We start from the raw sequence: 23,889 nt of genomic DNA on the forward strand, positions 1-23,889 counted from the left end.
CATTAAAAACTAAAATTTATGGCGAAAACCGCATCAAAAAATATTGAGTGGTTAAATTTTAATAAAATAAAGAAATTTCGGGAAATCGAAAAGCGCGCGTCTGCCGCGACACCTGGTGAGAAGTCAGTGAGACAGAAAAACAACATATAAAAGCGCGCGCTGCCTGAAGATGCGGAAAATTTGTTTTGCACGCGCGGCGCTTTCCAGTTATAAGAGACCTAAAGGGGCTGGAAAGTGGGGTTTTTAAAAACGTCATCCGTGACGTCATTAACGAAATTTGGCGCGTAGAACTACTTTTTCTCAAGTTCGCGAAGACGTAAACAGGCACCGCTGTGTTGGGATTTTTGTATGAGGAAATTCAGCGTGGTCTTGGTTAGTGTTAGCTGAGCTCGTAGGAAGTTTTAAAATTTCGTTAATCTTTAATGAGATTTAGTTTAGTGAACAACAAATGTTTAACGAAAAATTCATTTGTGTGATAAGGTCTTTTGGTAGTAGTGTGTTCGTAATTTTTTTAATTATTATTTGCGAGTTTCATCGAATATTGTAAAAAAAACGCTAAATGAATCGAAGTCAATTTCTAAGGGCCTTGGTTTTACTGGAGCATTTTGATAAACCTTAGAACTCAACCACAGTTCTTTTGCCTTTTCCCATTTATCTAATTCACCAACAAGATATATTTTCGTATCATCACGTTTCCATTTTTTATTTGAATTAAACTCGTTCATTATAATTAAATAAATATTAAAATACTAGAACCAAAACCACGTTCACGAAGACCCGAATATCTTATTTCGCGTATGAATACCTCTCACTATAGTCTCTTTCTCGGGTCGAGTCGCTCCTCGTTATTTTCAAAACATCTCCGTCAGAGCCAAATTCCTTAAGCGGGGAAAAAAGAAAATAAAGCAGGGTCCGAATTTTTTTGGAGATACCACGTCACTAGATGATTTCAAAACCCCACTTTCCAGCCCCTTTAAGCCTAAATTGCGCGATTTTAGGATAGTTCGCAAATCGCTCATACGGGGTTAGGGGCGCTGGCGGCAGCCCCTAAGATGGCGGCGAAAATTCAAACCCACACACCAAACGTTATTTTTCGTTTCAACTTTTTGGGCCAAAAGCTATTTATTCAAGACAAAATAAGGTACGTGTTAGTATATTGGACGTCTTGTTAATCTTTTGAAACGGAAATAAGGCCATATTTGGAAAAGCTTGGCCGTTCCCCTTTAAACATTTGTCATTATTTTCGACAATTTTCGTTAGGAAAGCCATTTAAATTTTAATAGGCCTTGGCCTCAAACATTGGCCGGCCAAGAAGATTCCTCGGCGTCGTACTGGAGGCTACATACAGCGCCAAGTTAATTGGCGGCGTAGTGTGAACTTGTAAGTAATCAGGTTCATAATTTATTTTAGGCGTATAGGGCGTTTAAAGTGCCAATCTCGATAACTTTTCGTGGAACGTTTGAGTGAAAATGCGAACAAAGTTGGGCAAGAATTCCGGCTCGTTTTAATAGTCTATTACTGACATACTTATGGAACATAATTATAGACTTATGTCAAAATAAGGCGAATACCAGGCTTGGTTGTCCGAGGCTCCAGTCATTCGGAGAGAAGGTTCCGAATTCCTATTATAGCGGCCAAGCAAACATAGGTGGCTCCCCGTGAGATCGCACAATGCCGGTGTCTTCGATTGGGACGATATATAATGACATAAAGCTTTCAAGAGCGATTAGGTTCTTCCTACCCCTACCTACCGCCCCCTACCTTCGTTTTCTTTTTCGTTGAAAGAAGAATTGTGTTATTTCTCAAGATAGCTCACGAAAAAGAGGGATTGAACACACGAAGTTAATACTTCCTGCCGTTAGCGTGACTCCCCGCAATCGATTACGAAAGGAGAGAGAGAGGGTCATTTTAGATAAAGACTGGCCAAGTGGACTGGGGAGGTCGCTAACGAGACTCTAATGTAGCCTCGACTCTAGATATTTCCGCTCCCGAAATGCGTGACGGGGAAGCCCAACTTCTGATTGTTCTTTTCGTGTCCTCCTACTGTCTATTATTAACCTGTGGACCATTGCGCTTATCCATTAAATATGGATGGCAAAGGGCTAACCCGCCGGAGTTAAGTATTTATGGAAGGCGAAATTCTTAGGAACGGACGACGGTAGGCCTAAATCGAGAGTTTTATGGGTAAATTCGTTCATTTGCTCCCGCGATGAAAGCTAATGATTTAATGAAGTAAATCGCGTTTATATCTAAATGATATTTGTATTGGCCATCGTGCGCTGCTGGGTATAAAGATAAGATTGAAAACGGCCCCCTCTTTTACTAGGCATTTTCCTAAGCCTAATTGAATTTACGTTGTCTAGGTGGCGCTGCCGCGTCGAAGTGTTCACGACTACGCGCCATTCTGTGTAGGGTCTGCTATAGCTGAAATAGAACTAAGCTAATTTTGTCAAAAGCAACTTCTTTATTATACCATGGACTAATTAACTACATTAATTAGTTGATTTAGTTCATGATTTTACCCAATAGGCGCTTCAATAAATGCCGCTCTCTTTTCTTACCTCCCCTACGCGCATGCGCGAGTCACTGAATAAAATAGTCACGTGTTTATGTTAGTTTTATTTGTAAAAGGCTAAAGTTGATAACGCGCTCACATTATATTCCACGAGGCGCGTGCGAAATTGAACGAGCCCTTCTGTATTGAAATATTAAGTAGCGCGCGCTTTAAAATATAAAGATTTGCCAGTATAGCCGCGTTCACACTACGCACTTTGGAAACGTTTTGAAACGGTTTCGAAAGATCAAATTCAACATTTTCGGAGTCAACTGTATTAGTAGCCATACGATAAATACATTCGACAACCAAATTTTACAATTTGATATTTCGAAACCGTTTTAAAACGTTTCCAAAGTGTCTAGTGTGAACGCGGCTTTTGTATTACTACTTCTAGGCAAATCGCTGAACCGGTTTTATTTAAGCATCTATTTGGCTGGCTAATTCAGCTCTTCCAATATACTATAAAATTATTCTCAATGTCGTATTGGTATAATTAAACGTTCTTTCAAATAAAAGTGAATCCTTCGTCGCTAAAACGCAAATGTAATTAATGAAAATCCTTTTTTTTAATGTCTAAATTGGAATTCATTTTAAAAATGTTACTTGAATTTGTAAAATTTTATATCATTTTGGGTGATGTTTTTCAAAAAAGTAAAATCTTATCAATTTTTAAACCAATGTTATTTGATAAAGTGTAAAATATCAAATTCGAAACAAATGCTATTTGATAAAGTGTAAAATATCAAATTCTAAACAAATGCTATTTGATTAAGTAATATATCACATTCTAAACAAATGCTATTTGATTAAGTAATATATCGCATTCTAAACAAATGCTATTTGATTAAGTAATATATCACATTCTAAACAAATGGTATTTGATTAAGTAATATATCACAATCTAAACAAATGCTATTTGATTAAGTAATGTATCACATTCTAAACAAATGCTATTTTTTGGTCAAATGTTATTTGTAAAAGTAAAATTAACAAATTCTGATCAAATGTTATTTGAAAAAGTAAAATAAAACAAGTAAATAAAAGTAAAATAAACAAATTCTAATAAAATATTATTTAATAAATTAAAATAAAATAAACAAATTCTGATCTAATATTATTTGATAAAGTAAAATAAACCAATTCTGATCTAATATTATTTGATAAGTGATATTGAAGCAAACTGGTCAAATTGTGATAAAAATTTCATTATCAAATTTTGTTTGATGAAAAATCTTTAAAGCAATTTGAACTTTGGCCTATTAAACATAGATTTCGAAACATCTTATTATATATTTTAAAAATCCTCCTGAGTAATTTACTGGAAAATAATGAAATCTCAGAAACAATTTAGTTCCCACAAAATTATTTTTTATTTCTGTTGATATATTAAAAGACATTAAATATTTGCACATATTTAAAAATTCATTAGCAACACCATTTCTAATTATTATCACAGACTGATAGCTGTTAGCCTAAATAGGCTAATTTTTTAATTGTCTTTTAAACACTGAAAATTTAAAATGATACAATCGCCATATAATAAATGAAAAAGTAAAAAGGATTGTTTTTGATATGTGTCAAAGTATTCAATAGTCTACATTGTGTAAAAATCAAGTCTTTCTAATTTTGTAATCCTTAGTTAGTGTTGGTGAAAGTATGAATGTTCCCTTTAAGAATTCCTTGCACGGTACCGTAATTGACAACACTGTTATTGAAAGCAATATTATTCTGCACTTTTTCAGATCGTTCGCTTTCGCAATGGGCGACTTTAACTTCTTCCAACATCTCGGATTCGGAACAGAACATGGACATTCGCGCAAGTCTTTCTCTTACTTCTTCACGTCGCTGCTTGTTCTCTTTGATAAAACAGTGTCGTTCTAGTTGCGACATGTGTCTCCAAGATGCGATTAAATCGCGGACTTCGACGTGTCCATGTTGTTCAGCCGACACATCCGGTTTGTTCTGGTCGGAGTTCAGGGTTTCCGTTTCAGCCCCGTATTCTAAGAGCAATTCTTCGACTTCGCGATAGCCTTCGACCGCGGCGCGATGCAGAGGGCTCATTTTCTTGTCGGACCATTCGTTGGCGTCCGCTCCGTGTTCCAGGATAATTTGGACCACTTCCCGGCGGTCGTTCTTGGCGTCCAAATACAAGGGAGTGTAACCTCCCTTCATGGCCATGTTGATGAGGGTGCCTCTCTTCAGCAGCGCTTCCACGACCAATAGGTGGCCGTTATCAGTAGCGGTCAACAGAGGAGTGGCGTTGTTCCTGGTCGGGGCGTTGACGTCAGCTTTGTTCTCGGAAGCGATATACAGTAGCGTTGCGTTGTCCTTGTTGGCAGCGTTGACGTCCGCACCTCGGCCTATAAGCCGTCGGATGATGTCGTGTCGGTTGAATTTGTATGCCAGGAACAACGGCGTCTGCTGGTCGTTATCTCTCATGTTCAAGTCTGGATTCTTCCCAAGTAATTGTACCACAAGTTCGTCGTCACCTACCGTAACGGCTTCAAAAAGTGAAGATTTCTTCTTGAAACTATCCACGACGGACCTGACTGAGTCGATGAGAAAAGATTTGACCAAAACAGTCTCCTGTTCATCTGCCAGCGGGGATTTATCGTTCGGCGATAATTTTTCTTTTAGTCCTTCTTTAGTCTTTGGTGGTAGTTATTCGACGTAGCACAGAGGAAAAGAAAGCCCGGATTCCCCGTCGAGCTTGCCACCGCTCAATGTGCTCTACCACATTTTGGTGACCTAGTATCCTAGCTAAATCCAGTGGCGACTGACCTTGATCATTTTGGGTTTCAGGGTATTTTAACAAATATTGCACGCTGCCGAGATGACCATTTTGCACAGCGCAATGGAGGGCCGTGGTCTTCGAGGAGTTAGGTCCATTCACAATTGCGCCAGCGACAATTAATGTTTTGGAAATTAATAGATCATTATTCGTCAACGCGATGCAAAGCGGGGTAGGCCCTTTACCATCACCTACATTCACATCAGCACCTTTTTCAATCAGGAGCTGCGTCGTATAACCGACCTTGCTCGACGCAACGTGCAAAGGAGTGAAACCATGGTCATCGAATGCCTTCACATCAGCTCCGGCATTAATTAAATCATTTATCTTCGACGCGACGTGAAGTGGTCTTAGCCCGTTGCGGGCAGCGGCATTCACTTTAGCACCCTTTTCAATAAGTAGCTCTACAATAACATAGCAACTAAATTGTGACGCAATGTGCAATGGAGTGTAACCGCAGTCGTTGGGAGCATTCACATTAGCACCCTTTTCAATAAGTAGCTCTACAATAACATAGCAACTAAATTGTGACGCAATGTGCAATGGAGTGTAACCGCAGTCGTTGGGGGTATTCACATTGGCGCCAGCGTTAATTAAAGTAATGGCGATTTTTTGTCTGTTCGACAATAAAGCGGACATCAACGGCGTACCTTTAAGGAATTGAACATTGGACCAAGGGTCGATTTCGTAGAAATATTAGTAAGAAAATGTTTCGTTGACGTCAGCCCCATTCCGAATCAAGCCCAGCACCATTTCGAGGCCGTTCTTGTTCGCGATCGCCTGAATCCAAGGAGAATTTAGTCTTTCAGCCGGAGATCTATCCTTTTCTTGTAGTTGAGGTAATACTCCACCATCACATTGGTCAGCCCCATCTAGCTCAGTGTCTCGGTGTAAATATTTATCACTCATTTTTAGCAATCAAAAATCAGGCAGTCAGAGTTGGTCCTATCGCGGAGCAGCCTTCTATGTCCTGTTAGAAATAAAGGTTTTATTTTAGACCTCAATAAAGTGGTAAAAACATTCATGGTATTTCCACAGAACTAATTTGTACCTTCTGCTCTCCCAATGCAATAATTTGTGGAGTGTGAAAGTACTTATTTTACACTTATTTTTATCCATTTTACTTCATAAACAGTAAGAAGTTAGACATTTAAATTATATTTTCAGTCCTTTGTAGGATTTATTTATTCCCATTTTCTTTTAATTATTCAATACGACGCAATAAATTTACCATACATACGGCCAGATAAAGCTGGTTTTCGCTCTGGGCCAAGAGCCTAATGAGCGTCCTTGAAATCGCGAAACAAACGGGGTTGCTGCGTAAAATATACTTCAAGTATTTCGGCCCATATAATTGTTTTCTTCGTTTAAATTTTTTTTCCCAAAGAACTTACTGTAAAAAACATAACTTTTTTATACCTTAGCCACAAGGAATGGAAAAGGTTCAGTCTTAGGGCTACTTCCCTTTCGACACCCCAAAAGCAGTATTGTATTTAACATGAAACAGTAAATCGGGCATAATTTGGGATTGGGAGCAACGCTACAAATCGTCTCACAGTCATCCTCCCGACAGTAGAAACAAACACATTCTTCCACGAATACTTAAAAATAATAATAACATAAACCTCTGTGATGCTTTTGATGGTAAAAGCACACCTATAAAATTAATTGCTTTTTTCACTCAAGTTGTTGGATAATATAAAACTGTGTATACATATCTTTTGTCTAGATAATTATTAATTCAGATTTATATCACAGAAGGTGTATACTTTTCGCAAGTTCTGGTGAACACGATTGACGCTAAATGAAACTATTCGCAGGTTCTAGTGGACATAATAGCTGAAAACTATTCGTGAGTTCTGAACCGTTAAGAGAACGGCCTAGGACTGAGCTGTGACGTCACGCAAAAGTTCTGGATAGTTCAGAACTTTTGTACGAATAGTTGTGATTCAAATTAGGATCGTACGATTTGACGTACGCAGCCCGATGTGCAGACGAATTTTAGAGATTTCAACCTTGAGTTCCGGCCAGTACTTGCTCTTGAGCAGGTACCATTTAGAACGGTTCCGAACGGTTCAACAAGTTTGCATTTGGGTAGTTCTAGAATTTTTTTGCCGAATAGTGCGCATGGGGACTGGTTGAACGGTTCAGAACTCACGAATAGTTTTCAGCTATAGACTCTACACCGTGAACCAGTGTGGGAAATAAGGCACTATCACATGCCAATCGCCAGTTTAAAAATTAGATGGGCCAGTTTAAAAATTAAATGCTTGGGGTGTTAGTGGCCCTGGTGACCACAGTGGCCCTGGTGACCATTTAATTAATTCAAAGTTTTTTCACTTCAAGATTTATAGTTCTTTATTTAACACTCCAAAAATTTTGAAAAAATCCATAATAACTAACCTACTAAGCATATTGTCAAGAGTAGATAATTTGACCATAAATTATGAAAGCCTGATTTTGAAGGTTAAAAATGGTAAGTGGCCAGTGGCCAGTTTTTTAATTAAACTACCTAGGCTCTACTGGCCACAGGTCCAGTTTAAAAAAATTCCTTATTTCTCAGCCTGCCGTGAACTATTCTTGAAGGTCAGCGTATTGGGGCTGCTCTTTATACGCCTGTTCAAAAGCGGTAGTAAAGATAATAAACGGGTAAAATCGTCTGCTTATCCAGATATTTTCAGAAAAAAATGGTCAGAAAGGCAGTGGTGTAGGCGGGGCAGGGCGTCGCCCCGGTGCTTTTTTCAAAGGCAGGGCTCCGCCCCGCCTCGGTTTTTCCATTTTGCCAGGGCGGGCCCTGCCTCTTTTTTTCAACTTGAAAGGGCGCGCCTTGCTTCTATTTGGTATATCATTTTTTGGAATAAAGGGTGTGTGAATTTATGATAAATTTTGCCCGCAGAAAAATACCATAACAATTTCAAATCGTTACCTAGGTACGGCCAGCTTCGATCACGTTAAAAATTGAAGTTGGACGTACATTTATAGTAAACCCATGCAAAGTAAAACCCCTTGAAATCGAGGCGGCGTCACCAAATTAAAGGGAGCACGATTTAAAAACAATACACAACATTAAACCAAATATATAATATATAGTACTGGAAAGTATCAAATATAAGTTACAGAATGCAACAATAAAATTTTATATATAACCATATGTAACATTATTACTCATAAGTATGCCACTAGCTCTATTTCGTCACCAATGGTTTGTTTCACAGATTTTGCAGCATCCATACTCTATGTAATATTTGACGTCATATTTGATGTAATATTTGACGTCATTGAATCTCAAATGCCGATCATGCCATCGCACAAGTACCTCTACGTCTGATAAATCGACGGCCATTATTTTAGTAAACAAACCTGTTTGAACAACCAAGGCTTAGGAGTTAAAATGATATACAATATAGTGTCCAGTGCTGTTAATGCAATGAATTTGCACGTTCTAAAATATATTTGCATTGTCAAATTAAAGAAGGCTAAGAAGCAGTTTTATTGGAAAAAATTGTTGAAATTCAGGTTGAGCTTTTCTGGGGCATCTAGAAGGTTGAAGTCTTTGCAGATTCTTTTGAGCCTAGGCCTAACTCTTCTAGGCTCGGTATGGGTTTTAAAAACGCTGGTGGATTATCCCACTTCGACGACTTGTTCTATTTTTGGAAAGCGATCACTGAACCGTATTGGTCATTTTCCCCAACCTTTTATTTTAAACTACTCATAATTTAACTTCATCCGCACAAACCGAGCGAGTATATAAATTTCAATAAAGCTACATTGGGCTGACTAAAATTCCGACGCAAAAAATTCCTTCTCAATTTAGAGGTTTTCCATTGGCTGAAATAAATATGTTAGTAGCCAATAGTGTGACTCCCAAAATTACTAGGAAGAATAAAAATGTTAAAATCTAACGTCGTCCACCTTTTTACTGGTTCGTGGTGAAACAAACCGTTAGTGAAGATTTTTGAATGGAATAAAGGTACAGTGGCATACTTATGAGTAATTATGTTACATATGCTAAGACAAATAGAACCGGGGCGGTACCTGGATACAGCCAACTTCGATTTCGCGCGTAATCGAAGTTGGCTGTACCGGCCGCTATAAATGTACGTTCAATTTCGATTTTTAGAGTGATAGAATCTAGCCTTATCGAGGTAACTATTTGAAATTGTTATGCTATTTTCCTGCGGCCAAAATTTATAATAAATTCACACACCCATTATTCGAGAAAAATGATTTACGAATTAGAAGCCCTGGCAAGCTGAAAAAAAGAGGCAGGGCGCACCCTGGCCAAATGGAATAACCAGGGCGGGGCGGCGCCCTGCCTTTGAAAATAGCACCGGGGCGACGCCATGCCCCGCCCTGGCCCGACTACACCACTGTTTAGCGCCAGCTGCCGTCCGAAGGGGAAAATTCGTTAAATGTCTTCCCAACGCCCGTTCAGCGTAAAGCCTCGTCCAATGAAATTTGTACACAACACTGCCTTAGCGTGTTTAAAGACTAGCTGCGTTCTCCTTATGTTTGTTGCTCCTAGGTGGAAACGGGACTGAAAATCAAAGTATTCCTGGCGCCTTCTGTTGACAATATTAAACAGCCTTTGACAGAGCATTAATGTCTCGTGGAGTTGCATGTAGTCTGGCGCGAGACGAGAATGCATTGTAGAAGGTAAATGCTAAAGTTCCTTGATTTTCAGTCCCGTTGCCACCAATGGTAAGCTATGGAGAAAATCCGGTCTGGAGCTCTATATTATTCTCACCTCTATGATCTCGATCTTGAAAATAGCGATCTTTAAAACTGGAAACTTTGGCAGCCTTGTTCTAGAGGAATTTATACGTATTCAATGACCAAATCCAATAAAACGTTACCACATAACAAAACATTCTGTATGGCGAACCCTCTATTTTCACAAGAGTTGAAATGAACTTTTGTACATTTTGTCGGATATTGAGCTGACAACGGATAGGAAATATACAAATTAAAATGTTAACTAAAATTTAAACGTTGAAATTACATTTAGCAATATAAAGGTTAACAGAACTACTGATTTTTTGTTGTTGTTCTTTCAAAATTTAAAATCTTTGAGGTCGATTAAGTCTTTCTATAATTTTTGTTCTTATTTTCTCCGTCAGTGATGAAAAGCTCCAATGTCCCCGGTGACGGTTCCGTGAAGGACACAGTCTTTTAGAAAAATAAAATTTCTTTCACCATTTCCGTTTTGTTGACGATGGCCATCAGCGATTTCCCTTCGGAGTTCTGCCACGCGAAGCTCCCTCGATGCCAACTGTCGGCTCACGTCGTCAATCCTTCCGGTCACGGCACCATCATCGTGGACTGGTTCGACCTCTACGCAGTCGTCTTCTTCGGGAATGGCGTTCAGATCGGTCTTCAACTCTTCCAACGTTGTCCGAAGTTCTTCGGTTAACAACACCTCACCCGCCAATTGCTCAAAGAGAACTGGAATATTCGGAGAAGTAGCGGACACGGATACTTGTAACAATTTTTCCATTTGTTTTCTGCGTCTACTCTTGTTGTTTTGCACCAAACACTGTTTCTCTGATTGAGTCATGCGTCTCCAAGAATCGATTAAATCGCGGACTTCAACCTGGCCGTGTTTGTCAGCTGAGGCATCTGGTGTGTCCTGCTCTGAGTTCAGGGCGTCCACATCAGCCCCGAACTCCAGCAGCAGCTCTACCACTTCCCGATGACCCCCAATAGCGGCGCGATGCAGAGGGCTCATTTTCTGGTCGGACGAGGCGTTGGCGTTCGCCCCGTGTTCTAGGAGCTTTTGAACCACTTCTCGGCGGTCGTTCTTGGCGGCCAAATACAAGGAAGTGTAACCGCCCTTCATGGCCATGTTGATGAGGGCGCCCCTCTTCAGCAGGGCTTCCACGACCAATAGGTGGCCGTTATCAGAGGCGGTCAACAGAGGAGTGGCATTGTTCCTGGTCGGGGCGTTGACGTCAGCTTTGTTATCCAACAGATAGTCGACGACAAGGGCGTACCCGTTCTCGGAAGCGATAAACAGGGGCGTGGCATTGTCCTTGTTGGCAGCGTTGACGTCCGCACGTCGGGCCATAAGCTGTCGGATGATGTCGTGTCGGTTGTATTTGCATGCCAGGAACAACGGCGTCTGTTTGTCGTTGTCTCTCATGTTCAAGTCCGGGTTCTTGCCAAGTAATCTAACCACCAGTTCCTCGTCACCCGCCACCACGGCTTCCAAGAGACAAGTCTTCTTCTTGAAACTATCCATGACGGATCGGACAGACGCGGTGACAAAAGATTTGACCGACACAGTGTCCTGCTTATCAGCCATTGAGGATTGGTTGTTCACGGACAGTTTCGCCGCTTTGAGTTCTTCAATTGACGACATCATTTGTTCCATCTGAAAATGCAGTGAGTCTATCTTGTCCGTTTTCTGGCGAACCGCTTCCATGTTAGTTTTTAATTCCAATTTCTCCGAATCATTTGCGGCGTCGATTTTGGACAACAACTCTTCTATTTGCAACGCAGCAGCTTCTTGTTCTCGTCGCAAGAGGGCGCATTGCTGTTCTTTTTCAGCCAATTGTCGACGGAGATCATCAATCTTCTTTTGAAAATACTTATCTCTGGTGGTAATTCGAGGTATCAACGAGGAGATGAAAGAGTTGATCCCGTTCTGCTTCTGCCACCACTCAATATGTTCTACCACATTTTGGTGACCTTGGACCCTGGCTAGATGAAGTGGTGACCGACCTTGAAAATTTCTACTTTTGGGGGATGCGCCGCTCTTCAATAATAGTTTCACGTTGCCGAGATGTCCATTTTCAGCAGCATAATGGAGCGCCGTACTCTTCGAGGAGTCTGCAGTGTTCACTGTTACTCCTTCTTCCAATAATCTTTCGATAATTTTTTGGTGGCCATTCCTGGCTGCACCATGCAAATAGAAATGGTCCCCGAGCAACCAATTATTTCCCAGATTACGAACATTCTTTCCTTGAAAAAGAACCCACTCAAGGACTTCCTGATCTCCTCCAATCGTGGTCTGAAGTAATTTCCAGGACAGCATAAATGGGACAATTTCTTTAAAGCGGTAATGTAGTTTGGCGTTGTCCAGCGGCGTACGACCTTCGGAATTGACCGCCTTGATGTCGGCGCCATTTTCAAGTAACGTCTCAATTACCGACGTAATTTTGCTAGTTTGCAACTCCATAACTGATTTTGTAGCGCAATGCAAAGCGGTGTCTTTCGTGTCCGAGACGGCGTTGACGCTAACTCCGTGTTTCAGTAAAATGTTGATCATTTCGTGAATCAAGAACCGAGAAGCGAAATGTAAGGCGGTCTGACCACGGTTGTCGACTTGTTTGACATCCGCTCCTTTGTCAATCAAAGCCTTCACAATTAGGGCAAAAACATCTCTTTTTAGAAAATAATTATTATTTTTCGAAAGTACGTGCAACGGAGTCATGCCGTGTCTGTCACGAACATTGACGTCAGTTTCGGCCTTGATCAAACAAAGCAACGAAGCCACTGAACAGTTCCACCCACGCTCTATTCTCCCCTCATCAACACCGGTTTTAATCATGTGTACTATTTCATTCGGAAATTTCCATTGCCAAAGTATGTCTATTTCCGAGATCATTTGCAATTCGAAGTCGCAAGCGATGTGGAGCGGAGTTAGCTTGTAACGATTAGTAGCGTTCACATTAGCACCCTTTTCAATGAGGAGCTGCATAATATAAGAGCCCTTCTCCGCCGCAGCGTGCAAAGGAGTGTTACCATCGTCATCAGGCGCATTGACGTCGGGGTCAGCGTTGAGCAACGCTTCGGCAATTATTAATCTATTCTTCTTTAAAGCGAGGAGCAACGGCGTCCCACCGTTGAATTCTAGACTTTCAAATTCATGGGTGACGTACTTTAAATGAGGGTCACGGAGAAACACTCTTTCGTTGACGTTGGCTCCGTTCAGGATCAAGTATTGCGTCAATTGGAGGCTGTTCTTATCGACAATGGCGTCAAGCCATTGTGATCGACGCCCTTCATTTGTTACGGTATTTGCTGGTCTCTGTGGGATTAATACTTTATCTTCCCATTCATCAGCGCCCTCTAGCCGCGAGTCTCGGTATAAATGGCCCTCATTCATTTTTGACCGCTGTCAGACCTCTTTCGATGATAGGACTTACTAGAACCAATTACGGGTAGTTAGTCGATCTGGATGGGAAAAGACGCGCTTGAAAACAAGGCCGTGCCAGGACTTTCTCAGCCCGGGGCAAAATAGAAAATATCGGGGCCTCTTAACTGAAATATCCGAGAAGGGGTGCTGGTAAAGATCGCAACGGTGGGGCCCTATAGTGGAATGCTGCCCTCCTTTGCACGGCCCTGTTTGCAAAGGCTTAACGAGAATACGGATGACCGCACTCGATGATTAGGAAAATCGGTGAATGAACACCGCGTAAGAGTTTAACAGTGACGTCACTCACCGGAAGTTCTTAGAATCTCGGAAACAATCGAAAAGTCGCTTTCTACGAAGACAATTCGGCTAATTCCGAATCCGCGACTTCAGATCAGGCTGCTCTATGGCGCGCGATGTTACACCACCTAACAATGAGAAATGACGCCCTTCAAAAGGTGTCGTCTTATAGCCGTAATTACAGTAAACTTGTACACCCGCTGCGTGTACAAGAAAAGATGACGCGCATTCCAAAGTGTTTCCTTCTATCTTATCTCAGGTAGATACAGACTATCAGGAGCGTACGGGTACCAATCACGTTACTCGATTTGATAAAGAAGGCATTAATTTGAATGAAAGAAATACGTACTTCTAAATGTGGAAGGCGGAAGAAACGTGCGAGGAGTCTTCCAATCAACTACAATTACTGCTAGGTTTTAGCAAACCCAAATCCGGCAGTCAGAATTGGTTCTATCGCAGCGCAGCGTTGTATAACCATGTCAATAAATCAGAGGCGTAGAGAGGGGAGGGCATCCGCTCCGGGCGCCGACAGTCAGGGGGGCGCCAACAAGGCGTCCTCCTATGTTGTTACTGATTGAATTGGGACAACCGGGAGAGGGGGCGAAAATTTGAGAGTTTTGCCCTAGGCGCCAAATATCCTCGCTACGACTCTGTCAATAATTATATTCCATTAGTGTTTCAGGTATAGTTGAAATAATTATGGTATAGCTTTATACGATGTGACGTAGGATTAAATTATCCCCAAAACGATAAGCGCATCTAGGGAGACAAATTAGCAACTTCAAAACAAATTATCATACGTCTCTGCTCACTATCAGAGGCAGTCAACTGGGGAGGGCTGTTGTTCCTGGGTGGGGTATTGATGTCGGCCGTGTGTTGCAACAGAGAGTCTACCCGTTATCACAAGCAAGTGGTGTGGCGTTGTACTTGTTTGGAGAATTGACATCCGCATCTCGGACTATCAGCCGTGGGACGAGGTAGGGTCAGTTGTACTTGCACGCCAGGAACAACGGGATTTGGTTGTTGTCGTCTCTCATGTTCAACTCCGGGTTCTTGCCAAGTCGAACCACCAGTTCTTCGTCACCAACTGTAACGCCTTTAAGTGCTAACCACTCCACCACCACACCGTTTCCTAGAAACTGTCTATGACGGATCTGACAAAAGTGGTGAGAATATATTTGACCGAAACACTGAGGTTCATTAGCCATTGGAGATTTGTTGTTTAGTAACAATTTGCCCGCTTTTAGTCCTTCAATTGAAGCCATAATTTGTTCATCTGCGCACGCAGCGACTCTATCATGTCCGTTTTCTGGCGAACCGTTTCCACGTTAGTTTTTAATTCCAATTTCTCCGAATCGTTTGCGACGTCGATTTTGTACAACAACTCTTCTATTGGCAATGTGGAAATTTCTTGTTCTCGTCGCCGGAGGGTGCATTTATTTTCTCGCCCAAATCGCGACTGAGATGATCAATCTTCTTTGGCAAATACTTATTTGTGGTGGTAGTTAGAGGTAGCAAAGAGGAGATGAAAGCACCAAAGCTCCTCTGTAATTGCTACCACACTTTGGTGACCTTGGATCTGGGCTATAGGTCAAGTGGTGCCGGTATAGATAATTTTTTTTTTTAGGGATGCGCCTCGCTCTAGCAACAACCGTATGCTATCGAGACGTCCATTTTCAGCAGCCCAATGGAGAGCCGTGTTCTTGGCGGAATTTAACGAGTTCACTCCTTCAAATAATCCTTTGATTATGTCGTCGTGGCCATTTCTGGCAGAGTAAAAAACATATGAAGGATCTACCAGCAACCAAACATTACCCAGATTAGGGACAGTTCTTCCTTGAATCAGGAGCCATTCAAATGACTCCTGATTCAATTTCCAGGACAGCATAAATGGGACAATTTCTTTAAAATGGTTATGTAGTTTGGCGTTGTCCAGCGGTGTACGGCATCCGAATTGACCGCCCGGATGTCAGCACCATGCTCAAGTAACGTCTCAATTACCGAAGTAATTTTGCTCGTTTTAAACTTGATAACTGATTTTGTAGCGCAATACAAAGCGGTGTCTTTCGTGACCCTGACGGCGTTAACATCCACTCCATAATTAAGTAAAATCTTTACCATTTGGTGAATCAAGAACCGAGAGGCGTAGTGCAAGGCCAGGCGCTCACTCCTCTTCATGACTTCTCCGTCCTACCTTTCACAAGCCTTTGCTTCGTAACGGAGACAATGACTAGTGGAAGGCAGGATGTATACGAAACGGAGAGCCAGTGGGCGCCTAGCCTAAGGTGGTCTAACCATGGTTGTCTACTTGGTTGTCACGCGCCCCTTTGTCCATCAAAACACTTAACAATTAAGTGCAAAACATCGCTTTCTAGAAAATAAATATCATTTTTCGAAAGTATGTGCAACGGAGTCTCGCTGTTTCTGTCACGAACATTGACGTCAGTTCCGGCCTTGATCAGACAAAGAAAAGATGTAACGGAACTATCCCATCCGAAGATCTTCCTTGCCGACTCTCACTGCATTCATTGATTGTATTATCTCTTTTGGAAATTTTGAATGCCATTCTAAGTCATATCCCAAAATCATTGTTATTTTAAAGTAATAAGCGATATACAGCGGTGTTCGATCTTCGCGATGAGCAGCGTTCGCATTAGCACCATTTTCAATTAGAAGGTGTGTAATATAACAAATCCTCTTCGCCGCAGTGTGCAAAGGAGTGATCCCGTCGTCATCGGGCACATTCACATCTGCGCCAGCTTCAACCAACGCATCGGCATTGTTCTCCTTTAAAGCAAAGAGTAACGGCGTCACTCTGTGGAATTCCTGGAAATTATTCGCGGTGATTTTTGTCTCCGTTTTGAATCAAGTATGGCAACAATTCGAGGCTGTTGTTAGCGGCGATGGCGTCAAACCATTGAGATCTTTATCCTTCGTTTGTTGCGGCGTTTACCCGAGCTTCTTGTCGTTGTGGAAGTATAGTTTCTAGTTTCGTTGTGGAAATAGTACATCTTCTTGGCTTTCTAGTTGCCCGGCTCGGTGTAAATGGTTTTCACTCATTTCGTAGCCAACGATACGGATAATACATAAATCCACGTCCCAGATTCAGGTTACACTGTGGTACACAATGCTACACTACCGCGTCGATCTGTTTCAAACAGATATTTTAGCTTTATTTTCACGCTTGCGAGTGGCGGATGCGAATTTTGACGATTTTTATCCGCTACAAGCGAGCATGAAAATGGGCCTTTATACCCTAACATGGCGGCGTATTTTCACGTGCAAAATTAATTTTAAGATCTACCAATAACAACATTAAACGGCCAAATATCGCCTTATTTTGTCTTAAAAAATAGTTTTTGGACCAAAAAGTTTAAACTTCAAATAACGCCAAGTATTTGGGTTAGAAATTTCGCCGCCATCTTAAGGTATATCGCCAGCGCCAGCATGACAACAGTAAGCGATTTGCGAACTAGCCTAACTTTTGAAATCGCGCAATTTAGACTTAGGTCTCGTATAACTGGAACGCGCCGCGCGTGCGAAATAAAAAAAAATAATATTTAACGTCTTCAGCAGCGCGCGCTTTTATATTGTTTTTCAATTTTAATCAAGCAGGGAGTGTCTCACCGGTTTCTCACCAGGTGTCACAGCGGACGCGCGCTTTTCGATTTTCCGAAATTTCTTTATTTTATTAAAAATTAACCGCTTAATATTTTTTGATGCGGTTTTCGCCATAAATTTTAGTTTTTAACGGTCTATAGGGCTATCTAACTGGTTAAAGCTTGACCGTTCCCCTTTAAGGTAATTGTCGCTTCAATAAAACTCCATTTCCGTTTACTTCTTCCTACGCGCTGAATGAAATATCGACACAAAAAATCTCCGTTAGGCCTAACAGATGTTTTTCTGCGTCGAAGGTCTGACCATCGTGGCGTTTTTGCTAACCACAAATTTCGTGTCTTGTACGCCACTAACCCGAATGCAGAGGAAGTCCAGTACTTGAGATTACGCAAATTGAATATAATTTCCAACACGTTCTTTATGGAAGAGGGCAACAACGTTAGAGATTATCTCCGCAAGTTCCGCAACAAAGCACTAAGCAGTTCCGAAAATTTCAAAAGCAAGAGGAGTTAGGAGCGGAAAATACTGGAACCCTTTACGCAGGGCGACAGAGATACTACGGGCCATTTTTATAGGCTCATGGCTATCCGATGTAGACTTCATTTCCAATTACACTACCGCCATCTTAATAGCGTTTTCCATTTGACTGCTCTCGAGCACTCTAGATCGCTCTTATCAACATTTTATGTTCCATTAGCGTGCTCGGATCTGCTCCGATCAAGTTTCGCGTGTTTCATTTCACGTTCTCGGGCGCTCCAAGATCGCCCAAAACCGATCTGAGCAAATTTTCGCGTGTTCCTTTAGATTTTTTGGCAAAATGGCAGACCAAGACGCGAAAATTCAAATTACTAGCGGACGAAAAACAACAAAAGCGCGGGAATATGTTCATGGAATGTTCCATTTGCTTTTTTACTCTAGTCGATTGGGGCGAGATCTAGGACGTCAGAGACAGATTCAGAGTGAATCTTGAGCAATCAAATGGAAAACGCTATTAAATTTGTTGCTGTACCACTAATCAGCAGATGAAAGCGCAAGACAACGCGTTTCTGCTGGATTTCGTAAGTCATTAGATTTAATACGTGATTTTTGCTGTGCCGAGGCGTAGCATCAGCGAAGGCCAATTCTATCTCTTGATTATTGCTATGATTAAATCTGATTAAAATCAAAACTGTAACTTTGGCTGTATAAGTTTAAATATTATTAAATCCTAATTAAATTAATACGCACTGTAACAGAGTGGTCTGTGTAATTTTATTACTTGTGGATGACGTAAATTCTACATCACTCGACACGTAGCCATCAGTAATTATTTCGATTAACTGTCACACTTATGCAATATAATTATAAACTTATGATATCTTGATAACAATTTGCTTTAGTAGTTAAGAATAAGGAAATTGGTTGATATGCACTTTAGTAAATAATCATTAATATTATTATACATTAATAAAATAATTTATTTATTTTATTAATTAATAGTCTTATGGCTATCTTTATTTTAAAATGGTACTAGCAATAGTTTGTTTTTAAAATCGTTGTAATTTAAATTTAATCAGGGTGACCACAGTTCCTATAGTTCCTTTTGTATCCTACAATTTCTTTATATTTCCTATAATACCCTCTATTTTAACTCAAAAGTCTGAAGATATTAAAATAGTTGATATTTCACCATTAAATATTTTCCTTTTTCGAAAAAGTGATATTTTTAATCAATGTAACAATAAAGATGGTTCTTAGTTTTAATTGTTTTTTCGGTTATCAACTTTATTTTGAAGGTTATACCCCCTTTAAACATTTTTGACAACCGTATTCTCTTATTGTATAATTAATTTTATCCTATTTTTCCTTTTTTTCTCCCTATTTCCACCTATATTTAACTGATACATTTACTATAATTAATTTAAAGGATTTTAAATGTTTACTTGGTCACCCTGTTTAATACATTACGAATCAATTTCCAGCAATCACTACGAAATTTAGAAATACCTGTTAACATCAACCATTAAAAATGACGTTAAGGTTTCTCTATATGGAAATTATGACGAAGTTCTAACGTCATTAATATTCCAATATTTTAACCCATATATGTATAAATAACTAAAATTCTTGACATGCCAAAAATAAAATAAAAACTCCGAAAAACCCTTCTGGAGATTGCTTTTAAATGAATCCAAAATGGTCCATTTTCTGATCATTAATGAACGAAGCGCAGCCCAGTTTTATAAGCTTTATTACAGTCTGCATTGATTTTTTGCACGCCCGTTTGGCTGCTGCATAGTTTAAACAAGAATTTATTTATTGATACTTATTGAGAATGACAATGTTGAAACAATTTTTAGCGCACAATCCCCCTCACGCTCTAACAGTTAGCTCCTCCTCTTAAGCGTCAATCAAATCAGCTCCGTACTTCATTGGTTCCCTACAACTGACGTCTTCGGACGCTATTGAAGCACACGCCAGTGAGGTTGTTATCCCCCCTATCGCACCGAAGGGGGGAATCGACCAAGATTCCCACGAACCGTCTCAACATGATCCATTCTCCGTAAGTATCAATAAATGCATTCTTGGTTTAAAAGAGACAATGTGTTTTTAGCTTTACGGTCGTTTGACTGAGGCTGTCAACTTCGGTTGTCGATAGCCTATGAATATGAAGCAATCGTTATTCGTCAGTTGTCAGTGGAATACGAAGCGCGAGACGGTCCGGGTCCCAGATCGGATTTCCGATTGATTTATTCGCCAAAATGTCGATAATATCGTTTTGAAGCAATCTTATGTTTTCATTCCTCGAGTATAAAAATGCTTTTAGTAATATTGGATGTTTCGAAGCTTTTAGTCTTATGTGATTCGATTCCTTATTGCGTTTTGTTATTGAAAATTTGTGTCTTTTGCTTGGCCATTTTAGCGATATAGTTTGCTTATGATGCGATGTTTAATGGAGTAAGTGTATTTTTCAGTGGAAGGCGTGGCTAATGCGCTTTATCTTTTGCTTCTGCCATAAGTAACGTAATACTAATAAGTACGATAATTATTTTAAATTATCACCGATATGATTTTGAGAATTGTAACGCAATCAAGTGTCAAATATGCTTAAGGCTAAATACACTATATAAGGACGATAAAACACAATTCAGTTCGGTTGAAAGTCTAAAGGCCCATTTTCATGCTCGCTGGTAGCGGATAAAAATCGTCAAAATTCGCATCCGCCACTCGCAAGCGTGAAAATGAAGCTAAAATATCTGTTTGAAACAGATCGACGCGGAAAGTGAAAAAGTGTGTAGCGGAAGCGGATTTTGTCGATTTTTACCCGCTACCAGCGAACATGAAAATGGGGCTTAAGTCGGAGCGTGTCTGTGTCGAAAAAAAGGTTCGGTCAGAAAATCAGCATTAAAGAAATACGAATTGTCATACTTATAGTTATTATGTTTCTTGTGGTTCTGCCAATGCACCATTATTTTTACCTGCGCACAGAAATTACAACTTTAAAAGCGGGGAGTATCGATAGAATATAACCAACACCAACAAATACAAATTAAAATTCAATATTTGTTGAAGTAAAGTGAGTCGCTGGCAATGTGTATGCACGAAAGCCAGCTCTTGTTGCCAGAAGGCCAAAAGTGGTGCTATACCGTGCTGCGACTACATTTCGACCATCTCTGCAGTCTATACTCTAGTTATACAAGCTAATATATTTTCCGATTTCTATGGTTGAATTTTTATCTTTAGTGTTTCGCGGCTATTTTCATTTTGTTGAGGATGGCAACACTTTTGGCTCGACTTTCTTTGTCTTTAATTAGAGTTTTTATTTTCCGTAAAAATAAAATGTGGAAAATTTTCCGCAAAAATTTCCGCAAATCGGAAAAATAAACAATAAAGGGTTTTTAATGTTTTTAACTTTTTATCGATATAAAATGTCTAATATCAGTTAACATACTACAAAACATTAATATTCTTACATTGTTAATCAGTTTAAACTAGTCTAGAGGTTTAATTTTACTTTTAGACTCGAAAAATGATTCGAAAATGCCGCTTTATTTAAATTTGCAAACAATATATATATATATATATGGAATTAAAACTTTTTTAAGTAAAACGGAAACTTTTCGTGTCAAACAGCCTCGGTCATTTTCCGCGAAACATTTTCCGACTTACAACACTACATTTAATGTTGACACCATGAGCCAAGTCTTCTTGCGACTTAATGAGTCAATTCCAAAATTCAGGAGAAGGGAATTCACTTATGTCTTAACACTGCAAAGACAATTTCCCTTTGACTTTCCTACGATTAAGACAACATTATAATGTAGGTGAAGTGACTGTTCACTTTATAAGGGGATGGGAATTTTCATTCACTGACTTTCAGAATTGACCTATAAAATGAATATGCTTGTTAATTCTACTAGAAAATATAACATCATAATGGTACCACTAGTGAATGTTTTCGTTTTTTATTATATAGCTGGCCTTCAATAGTTTATTTTAATATACTCAAGTATAATCACTACTATGGATTCCTTCTATATTGTTTTCAGTTGATAAATTACATCCAGGGTTTCTGTAATTATGATATATAAATTTCATGGTTTAGAGTCACATAGTAGTAAAGTTCACCCTCAAAACAATTCATTTTTTACCAGGTTGTTTCTATAAAGACATTAAATTCAGTAAAAGAGAGATTATAAAGAATAATTACATATCTAACCATTTGGAGATATCATAAAAAAAGTGTGCTTCAAAGTGATTAGCACACAGAACAACCTCAGCTTTAAATAAATCCGCCTCTCGTCCAAATAAATCAATCCTCCCAGAATTCTCAATGCATTGGGAACATCTGAATAATAATTAAGTGACGTGACAAGGCTTAGTGGTAGTAGTTGGATAATAGGCGTAAGAAATGTTTTAATTACGTAAATAATTCTTAGGGAAACGAAAAAATTATAAATCTGGGTTATTAGCTCTCGAATTTACACAACTATGGGCCGCACAATTTTGTCTCTTCCACTTCGACGATTTGCTCAAACACTCCATTTTGAAAGCTCCGTCCCGCCGGAAATAAAAATTTAAATTTAATTTATTTTTGCAGTACGAGCGCCCGCGCGCAGGTGGCGCTAGCGTATTTTAGTCTGCCAAATTTCCTATTGAGATGCTCATCCGTATGACTGTACCCCGTGTCCCAGTCATATTCCTTCATCCATGCTATTGATTCTCCTGCGCTTGGCTGTATTAATTTTAGCCATAGGAAATCGCACTGACCCCTTAAATAAGAATGGCCTACCGGCCATTCGTAATACTTATGGCACAATAGTATATAATTTAATATGGCACGATATTATATACTTATGGAACAATATTATATACTTATGGCACAATATTATAGACATTTGGCACAAGATTATATACTTATGGCGAGTAGCAGGGCGATGTTGTTCAAACACACCCGCAGGCACTGCTACGTATTTTTCTTTTGTAAAATTTCGAAACAACTTAGCTCGATTCTTATTAAAGGGGGAGGCCACAAACCCGAGCCAGCACGGCCACGAGAAAGCGCTTTATCTCTTGGCCAGGAAGTATCGATTTCGCGTTTAAATGATAAACCGAAGAAGGTCTTAAGAAGATAATGGTAGCGGGCTACCTGGGATGGCCATTTCTGGGCGGACGGTGTTTGTGATTGATAAGAAAAGAGCGCAGAAATTCATAGGCCAAACACGGAGCAATTCGGGCATTATTTATTTAGGGGGAACCTAGTTTCGCCTTTATCGAAATGGAACTATTGAGTACGACGACCACCTAAGCCTCGGTACGTGTTTTTAGTCCGCCGCTTCTTACACGGCGCCGGAACTATACTCTGAGTAAGGGACACGTGTTATAAATTTAGTTCCGTTTCACGCCATTGCCCAAGGGTAAATTGGCAGGGACCAGGGCTGTCTTTACCTTTCAGGTGCCCCTGGGCTAATAATATCATATGGCCGGATCTATATTGATTACTTTACAATTAAATTATAAAAAATATAAAGGGCCCGATGGCGCCCTAGCCTAGGGCTTAGCCCTACCTATCCCAATTGTAGAGAGTGGTCTGGCAGGGGCCCCTGGGCAGAGAAAAATTTGGTGTCCCTTTGGCATGACCTGACAAGGCGTACACACACAAACAGACACACTACGTTCGGTCGGAATTGGACCAATATCGCGCTTGTCTACGCAATTTCGATGTTTGGATAATTGAACAACAAATTTACTGTCCGTTCAATATAAAGATATTTCGGCGACATTACTAATCAATTCGGTGAAAAATGATTTAAATGTGACGTAATTTAGAGTTTCTTGATTTTACTATAGTAGTTTATAAAAAATTTCATTAACCTTTTGATTAAATTGAAAAGCTTTATCGGAATTTGGCGACTCCATAAATGTACCGCCCTATGCAAATACCTAATCTACCTAATAGCTAATACGACCCTGTAGAGCGGTCCTTGCTAACTGCCTCACAGCTTG

At 40.1% G+C, this 23,889-nt stretch overlaps 2 protein-coding genes across 3 annotated transcripts; both read right to left on the reverse strand.

The window, feature by feature from the left end:
- Window positions 1-4,101: 4,101 nt before the first annotated feature.
- Window positions 4,102-10,179, reverse strand: LOC149966246 (uncharacterized). Its single transcript, XM_090181207.1, has 2 exons — window positions 10,096-10,179; window positions 4,102-6,318 (listed from the first exon to the last, which is right to left on the reverse strand). Exon 2 carries the CDS (start codon window positions 4,994-4,996, stop codon window positions 4,193-4,195), a length of 804 nt encoding a protein of 267 aa, XP_090037333.1. The 5' UTR covers window positions 4,997-6,318; window positions 10,096-10,179; the 3' UTR covers window positions 4,102-4,192.
- Window positions 10,180-10,263: 84 nt separating this feature from the next.
- Window positions 10,264-14,015, reverse strand: LOC149966247 (uncharacterized). Of its 2 annotated transcripts, none has more exons than XM_090181196.1 (2): window positions 13,796-14,015; window positions 10,264-13,493 (listed from the first exon to the last, which is right to left on the reverse strand). In XM_090181196.1, exon 2 carries the CDS (start codon window positions 13,456-13,458, stop codon window positions 10,465-10,467), a length of 2,994 nt encoding a protein of 997 aa, XP_090037322.1. In that variant the 5' UTR covers window positions 13,459-13,493; window positions 13,796-14,015; the 3' UTR covers window positions 10,264-10,464. The 2 variants fall into 2 exon arrangements, with proteins under 2 accessions (XP_090037322.1, XP_090037314.1); XM_090181188.1 differs by having other exon boundaries at window positions 10,264-13,497.
- Between the last annotated feature and the right edge of the window lie 9,874 nt (window positions 14,016-23,889).

This window comes from Leiobunum rupestre, chromosome 1 (assembly GCF_980474605.1).
Source record: "Leiobunum rupestre chromosome 1, qqLeiRupe1.1.hap1, whole genome shotgun sequence".
Taxonomy (NCBI): Eukaryota; Metazoa; Arthropoda; class Arachnida; order Opiliones; family Sclerosomatidae; genus Leiobunum; species Leiobunum rupestre.